At 36.9% G+C, this 14,059-nt stretch overlaps 1 protein-coding gene across 1 annotated transcript in view; it reads left to right on the top strand.

Annotated features, from left to right (window-relative positions):
* Positions 1–9,941, top strand: part of glra4a (glycine receptor, alpha 4a) — a gene marked incomplete at both ends in the record, with an annotated part of 63,202 nt that extends 53,261 nt beyond the window's left edge. The window contains 4 exons of the mRNA XM_079250414.1: positions 358–495; positions 708–922; positions 1,540–1,689; positions 9,651–9,941. Of these exons, the coding sequence (XP_079106540.1) occupies positions 358–495; positions 708–922; positions 1,540–1,689; positions 9,651–9,941 (794 nt within the window). The remainder of the gene's footprint in view (positions 1–357; positions 496–707; positions 923–1,539; positions 1,690–9,650) is intronic.
* Positions 9,942–14,059: the final 4,118 nt, after the last annotated feature.

Here is a 14,059-nt window from a genome sequence, read left to right as displayed (position 1 = left end):
TGAATCCATCTGTTCAGTCAGGAAGTTTCTCAGGAAGTGATGCTAATCAGAATTTATGGTCAGGTTCAGCTGTAAGATGATAAAAAGCTGTTGTAGTTTGAAGAAATCTTTAGGTTTGTTTCTGACAGCAGTAAGTGGATAGTATGGAACCAACAGGATGAGGTAAACCACACTGCTCCTGTCAAAAGCAGAGAAGTCAGTGATGTTGTTTTGTGGTTATATCCACTTTAAAAACAGGTATACACAAACATTTTTGGTGTAAAATGGATGTGAGTGAACTAACATATAAATAATGACTCATCCCTCAACATCTCTGCTGTTATAATATTGCTTTTGTCCTCTGTTCCGTTTTTACAGTCGGCTACACCATGAATGACTTGTTCTTCGAATGGCTGGCTGAAAACCCTGTTCAAGTGGCTGATGATCTTACCCTCCCCCAGTTTGTGCTAAAAGAAGAAAAGGATTTGGGCTACTGCACGAAGCACTACAATACAGGTACATTACAAATCCTTGTTAGAAACCAATGACCCAGTTATTGCAAGAATTCTGCAGTTTTTGGTGTTTGTTATACTTTATCTCAAACTTGCTGCATGATTACCTGAAGTTTGTAGTGTCTTTATACCAAACTTATATTTCATGCACCCAGTCCCATTTTTAGCATATTACGTACAGACCATAGGGCATCATCCTGTGTCCTGTGCTTGTAGGTAAATTCACCTGCATTGAGGTGAAGTTCCACCTGGAACGGCAGATGGGTTACTACTTAATCCAGATGTACATCCCTTCCCTTCTCATCGTTATCCTTTCATGGGTGTCTTTCTGGATAAACATGGATGCTGCACCAGCCAGAGTTGGTCTGGGTATTACTACTGTGCTGACAATGACCACACAGAGCTCTGGATCAAGAGCCTCACTGCCAAAGGTGAGTGTGCACACCAGTGGTCATTATGAAGGCTTATAATTTGTGGCTAAAGGTGAAATCTGAAGCAAAATGCCCAAACATCATCTGGAGATGATGAGTAAAATTATTGTGGGTTGTAAAAAAGCTCCACGTGCAGACATGGGTTTTACATGGACTGCAAACTATGCATTTAGTCATGCTGATTTTTGCATGACGTAAGTCCTGATTCAGGGCAGGACAAGACACAGGTTAGAGAGAGCACGATAGACGTGTCATTTCCTGTTTGTGTTTTCTTTTCCGGCTCTATGTTTATATCTGTAACAGTCAGCAAACTGCTGCTCAATTGAGTGAAGTTTCCATGAGATGCCTGCTCAGTGGGCATTACTTATGTGCTGTGACACATCCTCTCTCACAAATGGCGCAGCCGGGGCACTCCCAAAGTCTTGGCCGTGACTTGTCTTATGGCTATGTGTCAACTTCCCACAACCCACTGATTCATTCCAATTCTAGGTCATCCTAAAGATGTGTGTCAGTGCAAGCCAGAGCTGAGAAACAGGTGGATTATGAATGACCTACAAGTTATCCATCAATGTTATTAATTGCCTGTGGATTTTTCTGTGTTTTGTTATTTTTTTCAGGTGTCCTATGTGAAGGCAATTGACATATGGATGGCAGTGTGTCTTCTGTTTGTGTTTGCTGCTCTCCTGGAGTACGCAGCTGTTAACTTCGTCTCAAGGCAACACAAGGAGTTCATCAGGCTGAGGAAAAAGCAGCGGCAGCAGAGGATAGTAAGTGTTAAACATGCAGACACCAACTCAGCTAAACCCTGTTTCCACAAGGAGAAACATAAGCGCTGACACTGTCACATACTATAGCACATTCCAAAAAAGTAAGCAAGAGGTGCACACACCAGACACATATGCACAAGTCCTTGTCAGACTATATAACATTGACTTATGCCTCTTGTTACTGTGGCATGCTGTATATTCAGGAGCTGACAACATCAACACGCTACAGCTGGCTGTCATATTACATGAGGAAGATCTGCTCATTTCAGTTCAGCTCATTTCCATGGAGAGCACTGACCTGTGAAGAGCCTTGCGATCCTTCATCTCCATTGCAGCATTTGACACAGAGCAGCAGCCTTTCCACAAGTCTCATGGCACAGGGATCCACAACTGCACTACATTGGTTAATAAATATACAGTTTGCGAAGACTGGAGGAAATACTATTTCATGTCTTGATACAGATCTTGTTTTGGCTCTAGTCAAAACAAGAGAACGCCAACAATTACATGACAGGAAGGGGTTATTTCTTAAATAAACACACAATCTGACGTTGCTCTATCCACTACAGCCATCTTGTTGTGACAATACAATGTGACACAATTTTAATATAAAAATAAAAACCTTTCTGTGCTTGAGGACATAAATGCAAAGTTTTCCAGCTATTTTCCACCTTATCTCTTACTTGCTTTTTTTTTTTTAGATGATTCTGTATTTGCTGTAACTTAGAGATAACTATGAAAAACTTTATGAATCTTAGTTTTTCCTTTGGCATTATTATCAAATTAATTATTTGGAAAATAACATTTAAAATTAGAAATGAATAAGCTAATAATGCTCCGCCAGTGCTCTTTTTTTCTATTGTAATCTATCTTGCCAAAGAAATCCGTTTTGAGATTTTTGTCCTTAAGTTAAAAATTACAACATCAACTTTTATCAATAAATATCCCAAAAGTACAGTTAAGCAGCAGATGTTACAAAAACAAACATCTGTAAAGTGCTGCCCATATAAGCAACATTCTTTTTATGGTAGCCATCAACAAAATAAAAAGCATTGAATTTCAGTTTATGGAGCTTTTATGTGACAGAGAAATTCAGTTCTCATTGGTGTTATTAATCTGCCAGCAGCTATTATGTTCTGCTGTGCTTTTTTCTACAACTTGACAAAAAATAATGATCTGTAGCACTCGTGCTATTTACTGAACACCCTCGAATGCTGTAATAATGTGCTCCAATGGTTGAGTATCACAGATCTTAAAAGAAGATTACCCTGAAGAAGAGAGATCAAGTGGAGTCAAGCAGCTGAATAGAGGTTTAAATGGATGAAATACAAAGGAGCTGCCATGTTTGTGTGTGTTTTACCAAAGTATGCTTTGAATATTTCCTTAAGACCCCAGGAAACAGAATTTGTGGACAACAAAAGGGCATGTCTCATTTAGTTTCATTTCATGCACCATTTAAATGCTATAGCCTTCACTAATGGGGAGAAAATTCAATCCTCACTGCATCATTTCAATTAAAAAGTTGCTTTAAAACTGCGATGGACTGACGAGCTGTCCAGGATGTACCCTGCCTTTCCCCCAAAGACTGCTAGGATAGGCTCCAGCTTCCCCGCGACCCTTAATCAGACTAAGCGGTTAGAATAATGGATGAATGTAAGTTGCTTTAGAAAGATTGACACCCCATTTTTTGTTGTTTTTTTTCCCCAAACAAATTTGATATATTTAAGTTAATTTTAAAGAACAGCCAAATTTCTTTAAACCATTACAATACTAACACTGTGTGGTGTCATCAGCCTGTGTCAATTGTTGCTTATGCCAAACAAGTTGTTAGGGAGATCTACCTTAATAAAATCAGTTCAGTTAGAGTTAGGAAGCATCTTAAGCAGGGATTGTCAGTCCTAGTCCTTTAGGGCAGGTGTCCCACAAGTTCTAGAAGTTTTCCTTCTTGAGGCAGGTGTGTAGCTGCAGGGAGACTTCTAAAACCTGCAGGAGACTGACCCATGATGACCAGAATTGAGGATATCTCACCTCAATCCTCCACAACAGTGACTCTGTTGAGATTAGGGGTAGGCAACTCTGATTCTCAAGAGCCTCAGTCTTGCAAGTTTTAGAAATTTCACTTTTTCCAACAAACCTGATTAAAATGAATGAGCCACTAAGAACCTGATAAGTTGTAGGATCCATTTAATTTCAATTACATGTGTTAGAGCGAGAGCAGCAAAATATCTAAATCCTGGAAGATGGTGACTCTTGAGGGGCCGGAGTTGGATACCCTCAGTCTTGACGATTGGACATTCCTAGGTTAAACGAAGCTGGAAGTTTAGCTACTTGCAGATTAGAGGAAACACATGTGTTTATTGGTAATGAATAGTAGGTGAGATTAATGAAAAGCTTGAGGGAAGAAAAACATTTGGGATGTAAACATTGGTTTGAAGTAAACATTACTGACACCAATAATAACTAATTAATGAACAACAGCAGTTATGACCGTATATACTTGGATTTGTGCACACTATTAAATGGACCAATAACTGAACTATATGTATGCAAAGGATTTGCGTAGCCATGCCATGAAAACATGTAAACCTTTATCGTTACATTAACACTATAGTCACCTCTTGCATAATTTATTTTATTTTTAAATTTTATCAGTTAATTCTTCAGGGACACTTCCTAAATATTTTTTACCAGCCCAGCGTTTGAGCACAACATGGAAAATCTGATAAATTATAATAATTTCGTTAATTATTTGAATGATTTAATGCATTTTTTTTTTTTTTACTAACAACAGCAGAAACCATAATGTCTTATTATAAGGTTATAAAGCAAATATTTGTAAATGCCCTTCAATGTTCAATAAGCCATCAGACAAGCAATCGCACCACTTGGTGAAAATTTCATTGAAGGCTTAGGGTTATCCATTTTCTATAACACTGTAAAATTTGCAGATGCATATATTAGAATTCCAGATACAACAAGAAATCTTGTTTCCCTCAACCATATATTCCTTAAACACAAATTTGTTCCTACATGATAAACAGAGAGCTTTTTCTCCCTCTGAGCATTTCAAGGACAATCACATTGAATAACTCAACCTGATGGTCCTCCCAGACTTAGTCAAATTCTCAGTAAATGCAGAGGAGTCCAGCAAATTTCCTCTACACACTGCTCTTCTGCATCAAAAAACTTGAAAGAGAATAATGTTTTTTTCCACTGGAAAAGACTTTGCCTGTCCACATCACTTGCACAATTACTCCCTCTGAGAAATTTTAGGTCACAAACCATCCATTTGAGACCTATTGACAGTTGGCCAGATGCGCTGAACTGGAGAAAGGTTGAGAATCTGATAGAGCGTACAAATCTCAGACAGACAATCAATGTAATGACCCAAACTTGTGCTTGGCTCAGAAAACATCAGACATTTCAGACAGTCTCACACACTGTAGATTATCCTCATAACCTCCAAAACTATAAAACTAAACCAGTCTAGAATTTCATTACAGTTTTTGTATAAATAATTTAAACTGACTTCTTGAATTTTGACAGCACTTAAGGTATGTGCAATGACAACAACATATTCTGGTTAATATTTCTCATCACTTGCAGAAACGTTTGATTTAAAGTTTACATGTAAATTATTTTCACTATTAACTTTATCAAACTAAAAATACTTTGATAAAAATCAAACTACCAAAATAAATTCAACACTGATCCCCAAAAACCTTAAACAAAGTTCAATTAAGAGCAGTAATTGTTGTCTCAATGCTTCTACCTTTCTGTCTGCTGGAGGAGATTGGCAGTCGGGTTGGGAGTGTTGAGTCGTTGCGGAAAGCCAGTGACAACCCTGGTAACAACTCAGCCTACAGGAATCTGAGTCAGCAATGCAGCGCCTGTGCAAGGGTAAAAATGAACCCCGTGTCAACCCTGACCTTCCAACCCAATTTTTGTCCGCGCCTCCAGCCTCCCAAATTGATTGTGTTGTGAAACCTTCACCTTCAACATGAATTTATCCTGGCCTCCCTCTGACAGCCAAACCCACGTTGTGCTGATCTCACCCTGTCTCTGTAACCCTGTGCTTCTGACCTTTTGTTCCACTATACCATTATTATTACCAACTTGGAATTTTTGCCCTTTTTTCTTTCCCACCTGTTTAAAAAGTTCATTTAAATTCAACACACCTTTCCTTTTGTTGTTTCCTTGTCAAAGTTTTGATTTTGTTTCTCGGGACAACCTTAAAAATGTTTCCAGTTACTTGTTTTTTGCTGCTTTGTTTTATTTGTTTATTTCAACTAAATTTTAGTTTAGTTTGAATAAAGAAATGCATAAATTGGGAAAACCATTATTCTCTTTATTGCTGGTAGTATTTAAAAATTTCAGCAACCTTTGATATTAGCTGCAAATTGTTCCCTTTGTAAGGTAAGGAGCTCACATAACTCTTCAGCAAGTATCTAAAACAGGCAGCATTTGTTGAGAATTTTCCATAAAAATGAAACCTTTATCTTTTGCAAATTCGTAACTATGTTTTCTAAAGCCATTTTGTTAAATACACATTGTATGATGAACTTAGCTGAGACTTAATATGTGCACAATGATACCTGCTTAAAGCAGGATGCAACTGAACACCAGTTTAAATATTACATTAACTTAAAGCATTTTTATGAACTGACATTATTATGATACTGATTATATTTTCCTGGTTTTCTACTCAGAGGTTGGTATTACCCCATTGGTTGTTTTCATGATGAGTCCTTCTTGGCACAGTCATAGTCTCAGCTGGAGAACATCATACACAAGACTTCTGCAGCCGCTAAAGCAGATTTAACTCTTTGTTTGGCTTCCACAGCTTTGATTCAGCTCATTTTGTTGTTCAGATTTATTTTGTCTTTTTGTACAATGAGTCAGAATTGGTTTGACCAACACATCAACTCAACCCATACTCCTGTTTGGTCATAGTATACTAAAGCTGCTACCCGTCACTTCCTATTCATCATAATGTTAAACTAATATATTCTCATCAGGAGTTTAAAAAAAAACATATTTTTAATATCTGACACCTGAACACAAAAACAGTTTAAAAGAAACAGAGACAAGAAGAAGACACTTCATTTTCTTTAGATCAAAATGTGATAATTGGATCAGGTTCAAGCGATCTTTTGCCAACAAATCACTGAGTGTGTAGCTACTGCTTAGAGCACAAAGCAATGATGAGCACCTATTATCTGCAGAGAAACGCACCATTAGACTTTAGCACATGATGTACTGTATCATTTAAGAAAGTGTGGGAGACATAATTAAGCTGTGCTGGAAATGCTTTGACTCCCTATTCCTCAGCTCTGTGGTGCAGTTTAGCACTCAGGCAACATATAGTAACTATAAAGTTATTCTCAACCAGGCAGCTAAGAGGCTGTTAAGGGAAATTAAGTTTGCAAACTTACAGTTCTGTTAAAACACCGAAGGTCTGTGCTGTAATTTAAATGATGCTTGAAGACCAGACTTCATAACGGCCAGCTTCATTGTCTTATAGCAGGCAGACACTATGTACGGAAGCCAAAAGCAGCCGTGATCGCATGTATTTTTTAACAGTTTTCTTGTGGTAAATGGATAATTTATCTTGATATCTGGAAGAAACAAAGTTTCCTACCTCCTGCAGGAACCTGCAGCTTGTTCACACTTTTGATGTGTTTGGAAAGGGTGTGGGGAGGGTCCTGTCCTTCAACATGCTTAGGCATCATCTTATTGTCTCCAAACACCTCGTCTAAGAGATCCAAAGGGCATCCTGGTATAGAACTATTATGTACTGGGGTGCCTCAGGTCAGTGAATCCAGCAACAGACACAAGTTGACGCCAGATGAAGGAACATCTATAACTGATCAATGCATCAGATTTACTTCTATCCAGACATGTTCACAAGTCCTGCAAGTTCAGGTCAAGTCTCAAGTCTCTGAGTGGCAAGTTCAAGTCAAATTGCAAATCACTTTTGTAATAAGTAACCTGCCATGCAACACCGGATGTCTGATCTGCTTAGAAAACTGCATGGTAATATCCAAGGAATTTAAAGTCAGTACTCACCCTTCATCTACCTTGGTTTTGTAACTGCTCTAATTTTTAGCTTAAACTCACATATTTCCTGCCTCTTTCCTCTGGATATTTCTTTTTGCTTTACTTAATTCAATAAAACCTGCTGGTTAGAGGTGCCAAGTCCAGTCCTCAACTTTTAGATGCAACTGTTTTACGACACACCTGAATCAAATTCCTGAATTCTTTCATCTGCAAGTTGTTAAATGAGTAACAAGCCATTCATTTGATTCAGGTATGTTGGAGATGAGTTGCATCTAACAGTTGCAGGATAGTAGATCTCAAAGACCAGACTTGGGCACCACTAATGTAGATGAACATGGAAACATTGTCAGATTTGTAAATATGCTCTTAATATAACTTATCCAAAAGTTTTTTAATGTGTACAAAAATCCATCTGGACCCACCAAGAATTTTTTAAACTAATACTGCAGTTTATGGCATTTCTTCCTGAGAGAAGGGCCAATATGGTAGATCTTGGTGCAGAATCACCAACTGTCCTGCAGGTTTTATATGTGTCTGTGCTGCAAAACACCAGATCCAATGTTTCATACTTCTGTTCGTGTCGCAGTCTTTGGCTTTGTTTTTTTTGTTTGGTTTTTTTTGTTTTTGTTTTTTTAAATCAGTGACACATGTATCAATTGGTTCAGAGGTTTTCTGGGCTCAAGTGAAGATATGGACCATAGATATGAAATATTGCATAAAGTATCTTGGACCTCTTCTCAATGTTGCTTGCTGAACAGAAGAGCTAGAAGCGCTGAATCAAATTTCTACTTTTCTCAGTAAGGTTGCCTTGCAAACCCAAACTTGGTGGACACTAAAGCAGTGTCGTATCAGTCTTCTTTTGCTGAAACCATGTAATATAGATGATGTTTGCATACTGGTCTCCATAACAATCAGCTTGATCATCTTATCACAAAGAACATGCAAACAGGAAGGCATGTTGCTCGCTCGTTTTAATTCAGTGTTGCTCAGGCATTTTACACTTCCATATGTATCATATATATGTGGACCATAGCCCGTTACGTTACACATGCAAGGAGAAAAATGCTAAAGAACTGATTTAACATGAAGAGTGAAGTGGAGAAAAGTACCATATCCTGTACTTTATTAACATGTGTTGAACAGGAGTTTTTACCAAGATTATGATGAGAGCTAAGAGTTTAGCACAGTACCAGAGATCTGCCAGGGTCAATAAGAGAAACAGAGAGGTGAAAAATGGGGAGCTTCCAGGGCTCTTCATGCCAACTAATCATCCAATTTAGATTCCAAATCTTCATTTCCTCTGCTAAAGTGGAAGTCAGAGTGTCAGAGGGCTGTCAGAGTTAAGTTGTGCTTCTATTAATATTCTCTTCAAATGGAGAAACGGTGTCTCATCCACTGTTCAAAGAAAAGAACATTTATTCATCACAGTGTAATACCAAATAATATCTGTTTTTCAACATTAAGAAAATGTGTTATTCTGCAACTATGAGAATGTCAAATTAATTATTTTTTCCCTTTTGATAATGATACACTCAAAATACCATCTTGTTTTCAATCCCAGTACCATCTGAAGTAACTCAAGGTGTTGACCATGAGTAAGGATTGAAAAAGAGAAAAAAAAAATCTATATAAAATGTGAGCATTTCCAGTATCCTAAACAACTGACAAAGAAAAGAAAATGTAGACCCTATTCTTATTGAATTAATTCAACTTGAATCAAACTGGTGTAAAACTGATCTGTTCATCGTGGCTGTGTATCGTCTTGAAATCAGATGTTCTCATTCTCTTGCACTCAAAACACATTTGGGAATCAGCCACTGAGTAGAAATGTAAAAAGCTTTGTGCTGATTATTGCTGAAAGCAAGATGCTGATCCCTTTTTCACTCTGCTTGACTCCACAGGAGGAGGAACTGATGAGGGAAAGCCGCGGCTTTTACTTCCGGGGTTATGGACTCGGGCACTGCCTGCAGACCAAAGATGGCGCCACTGTGGACGGGGCCACAGTGTTCTCCCCACCGCCTCCAATCACCATGTTTGACGGTGAAGTACATCACAAGCGTTTTGTGGACCGGGCCAAACGGATCGACACTATATCCAGAGCTGTTTTTCCCCTGAGCTTTCTCATATTCAACATCTTTTACTGGGTCACCTATAAAGTGCTGCGACATGAAGACATCCATGCAAATTTGTAAAGCGCTCTCTGCCAGCATTAAATGCCCCCCCCCTCCTCAGAACCAAAACTGCCTGTCTGATCTACAGTATATTACAATGAGGAAATGTGTCAAGGGGCATCACTGTTTAAAATAAAAACCATGTGCTCAGGTGTGTCTTCAGGATCTCAGACATAAAGTGATGAAGAGGAAAGACCAGGTTAAGCTGCGGACATTCAGACAGATATTTGTGATTGCATGTCCATCTTGGTTTGAAACATCTGGATCACAACAAGAGGAAAAAATGCTGATACTTGTGGGCTTTGTGACAAGCGGTGGATAAAAGAGTTCAGAACCAGATGTTGATCCTGGCTGAATGAGATATTCTGACTTGAATTTTGACACTACGCAGCTTTAAATGAATGTTTTTGACAATTAAAAAAAGTGTATACTGTTTTTTTAAAAACTACTTTAGATTATCAAATGGTATGTTTGGGTGTTGGGGAAGGAAGGGGTCATGAAAAATTTATGAATATTCAATAATAATTCAGTTTAGGTATGTGTGACAAGAAATTATATATGTGTACAACAGTGTATTAAAGTGTATATAAATAATGCTGGTAAACTGCACAAAGCACAAATATGTATTTCCTTTTGTCAAAATTTAAATAAATTGTTATTCTGCCAGGAAACCAGAATAGATTTTGTTTTATTTTAATCGAAGTATCCAATTGATTACTTTTGGATTTTCTTGTGCATTTTCAACTGCATAACAAATTCATTCACAGACCGACTGAATCACACACAATTACTTTTCTATTTCAGTTCGTTAATAACTCTCATCAGCTCAAATATCCCAAGAGAGAAGGAAGCTTAAACTAAAAGGTGGAAATCAAATTTCTCAATAAAGAAAAAAAAAAAGTAAAAGTTGCAGATGTGAAACCGGTAATCAGCTCACATCAGTGAGTCTCTGTCTTTCCAGTTTTCAGCTGTTAAAAAAAAACATGCACATGCACACAGAGAGCTGGTGTTGCTTTCCTAGTCTCAGGAGTGATATTGAAGGTGCAGAAATGCAGGGATGTGTGTGTAGGGGTGTGTGTGTGTGTGTGTCTCCAGTGAGGGAGGACGAATAGGTTTTTTTAATGGGAAATCAGAGGGTTGTTTTATCAAGTAATGAGTTTGAAAAGGGCTTGGCGTTCCTCTGCTAATGACAGCGAATTCAGAGGCGCTGCTGCAGCCTACTGTCCTTTTGTCTGCAACCCTAATCAACCCCTCTGTGTTGTATGTCCCCCCTGTTAATGAATAAGTAAGCCAGAATCTGTTAGTGTTTTCATGCTTAGCTTTGTTTCTGTTCCTTTATCCTCCTTGAACTTATACATTTTACACATTCAGCTTTTAAGCTCAATCCTATATTATATTGTTATTAGTATTAAAGTTTGAAATGTGCGGAAAACCCTGGAAAGGTTCAACTGTAAGACACAAGTTGGTTGCATTTTTCATCTTGTGAACACAGAAGTGCAAGACATTCTTGCTTGCTGCCTCATTCCATAAAGAAAATAGTAAAATAATACATTCACTAAAGATGCTACTTGTCACTGACAGCTTAAATAGATTTCTGGAACAGGATGTGGGGGCATGCAAATCTCTAAAATATTAGTTGCTGCATGGTGGCTTTGCTTCAACCATCTTGAGGCTTTAGTTCAGCATTTTGAGGAATGTGCTTATTATTTACTTATTTACTGAATTTATTGTCAAGTCCATTTTTATGCGGTTCATTTTCCAACAAATGCAAAGATATGAAAAGTGAAAAGTCAGCTGGTATTTGTCACAGAAACAATCACAGCGGTTCCAAGTCTTCATGCCAGGCAAAGGCTGATAGCTGTTGGCTTGATAGGTTTGGTACCAGTCCTCTGATCTAAGTATAGTTTTTCCTAATTGTCAAAATACCTTCTTTTTTTTTAAAAAATAAATAAATAAATAAATAAAAGAAAAAGAAAAAGCCATAATTTATTATTTTAGTAATTTCTTATATTGAAATTTATGAAAAACTAAAAAAAAAAAAAAAAAAAAGGGGGGTCAGATTATCTTTCAATTTAAAGACCGACTGTCCTGTGCCATTTCCACTGTTCCTAATCCTCATACATTCTGTTCAATTTCTCATAAGAATTGACAGTTGCTAATTTTTTTTTTTAAAAAACAATGAAATTAGATTATAAAATAATTTGAATTATATCAAACAAAACTACTAATCAGCTGGGGTTTTTTTTTTATTGCCAATCAAAATAGTTTTCCAAATTGTTCTACATAACAGTTTCAAAACATCAAACAATGTATAAAGAATTTAAAAAGTAGACCTGTTTTTTTTTCAATTTATAGATTTTTTTCAAAAACCAAATACCAAAGAAAAAAGTTAAAATATATGTTTTTGTCTTGTCCAGCCAAAAATTAATTTCTGTTAGCACAGCAGCACTTTTTTTGATGCCATCTTAACAACTTCCTCATCCATTGAACTTGAAAGTTCATGGATTTTCCTGCCTGGATTTCATTTGAAGATACGAAGAATGAACAATGTCTTTTCATGGCTTCTGCTCTTACTTTTATGTCTCTGCTTAATCTACATATATTGTACCATTAGACAAAAACTGACCAACCTGCCCAGCAGAAGTCGGTTTGATTTGTGCAAATGCAATGCAAAAAGCAAGCAGCCAAAGCAGATCATCCTCCACCTGAATAAGTACCCTCCTTTCACTGTAAATCAGTGATGGTATTGTTTTGACACTGATAAGAAAAACCAACAACAGCACATTTTGAGGCAAAAATAAGAAGCTTTTCCAAATCCACAAACCTTGACTGACACATACAGAATAGGCTCCATGACTTCTGGTACATTATGCTTCATCGCCTCCTCCAGAAAGCAGTATATCCCTTCAGAATGTGCATTGTTTTGAGGACATGCGAAGATTGATGGATTCCAATAACGCAAAACCTTCACTTTGCTGACCAGACTCAAAGTTTCATTATGACAAAATCCCAAGGGTGCGATGACTTAAATAAATATATCCTCACCATCTCTAAGCCACGTTTTGTCACAAGACACCAAAAAGAAAACCAAAGCTTTCAATTTTCTTATTTATAAACTGGTCCCAGCAGAAATATGAAGCCAAATGAGAACATTAAATATTCATTGCTCCAACCAGCTTTAGATGCCTCCAGTGCTCTGCTGTGTGTAGATGCCTCTTCCAAAATGCACAATGATGATGACTCAGACACATGTTTTAGCCATGTGATTGGATATAAACATACATACAATGAGCTGGTGAAAGAAAAATGTGTCTTTCATGGAATCACTGGTTATCATGTCCATAGTTTATACTGGATTTGTCCCTTAGGGATAATCAAGATGTGGATTGAAATGGATGTGCAAGTTTTAACAGTGCAACCAGAAACCTGCTATCAATACTATTTCAATACTACTATCCTTTACAACAGTTTTTTATGCACAATAAAAAATATATTTTATAATAATACGTTCTAATAACACAGTGAAAATTTTTCCCCGTCGTAATCCCTGCTATAATAAATTGTCAGTTGTTAGCAGCTCTCGTTGTTTTGTCGTTGTTATAAACATTATTATTGCAAAATACAAATAATTCCTGATCAGAATATATCAACAGATGTTGCTGTTTTCCTAAATATTCTTCAATCAAAAATCAGGAGAAAAAATTTAAATTTTTTACAAAAAATTCCTAATCTTTTTTTTTTTTTTTAACTTATTCAAAATTGAATTAATGACCTAGAAGCATTATAGATGGGAATAAAAAAGATGAACAACACTATAAGTGACATTAGTATTACCAAACGTTAAACGTAAAAATGATTTCTTTGTGCATCTAAAAATGACTACTCTGGCATATGACTACTGCATTAAAAATAATAGCTAAAATATTGGTCATATTATATTGGTTTCTTTCACCTGTGATGTATTGACAACACAAAAGGTAAATGTGCCACCTTGAAATATATCAGTGTAAACAGAGATAATTGTTTGTGGACGTTAACCTCGTAAATGCCACCTCGAATAAGGAAAGATATTTGTCACCATATACACCTTTTTCTCTTTTTGCTGAAATATTACTATTGTGTTGGTGGAGCAAAGATTT

Source organism: Telmatherina bonti, assembly GCF_933228915.1.
Source record: "Telmatherina bonti genome assembly, chromosome: 12".
Lineage (NCBI taxonomy): Eukaryota > Metazoa > Chordata > Actinopteri > Atheriniformes > Telmatherinidae > Telmatherina > Telmatherina bonti.
This window is presented reverse-complemented; position numbering and strand designations above follow the sequence as displayed.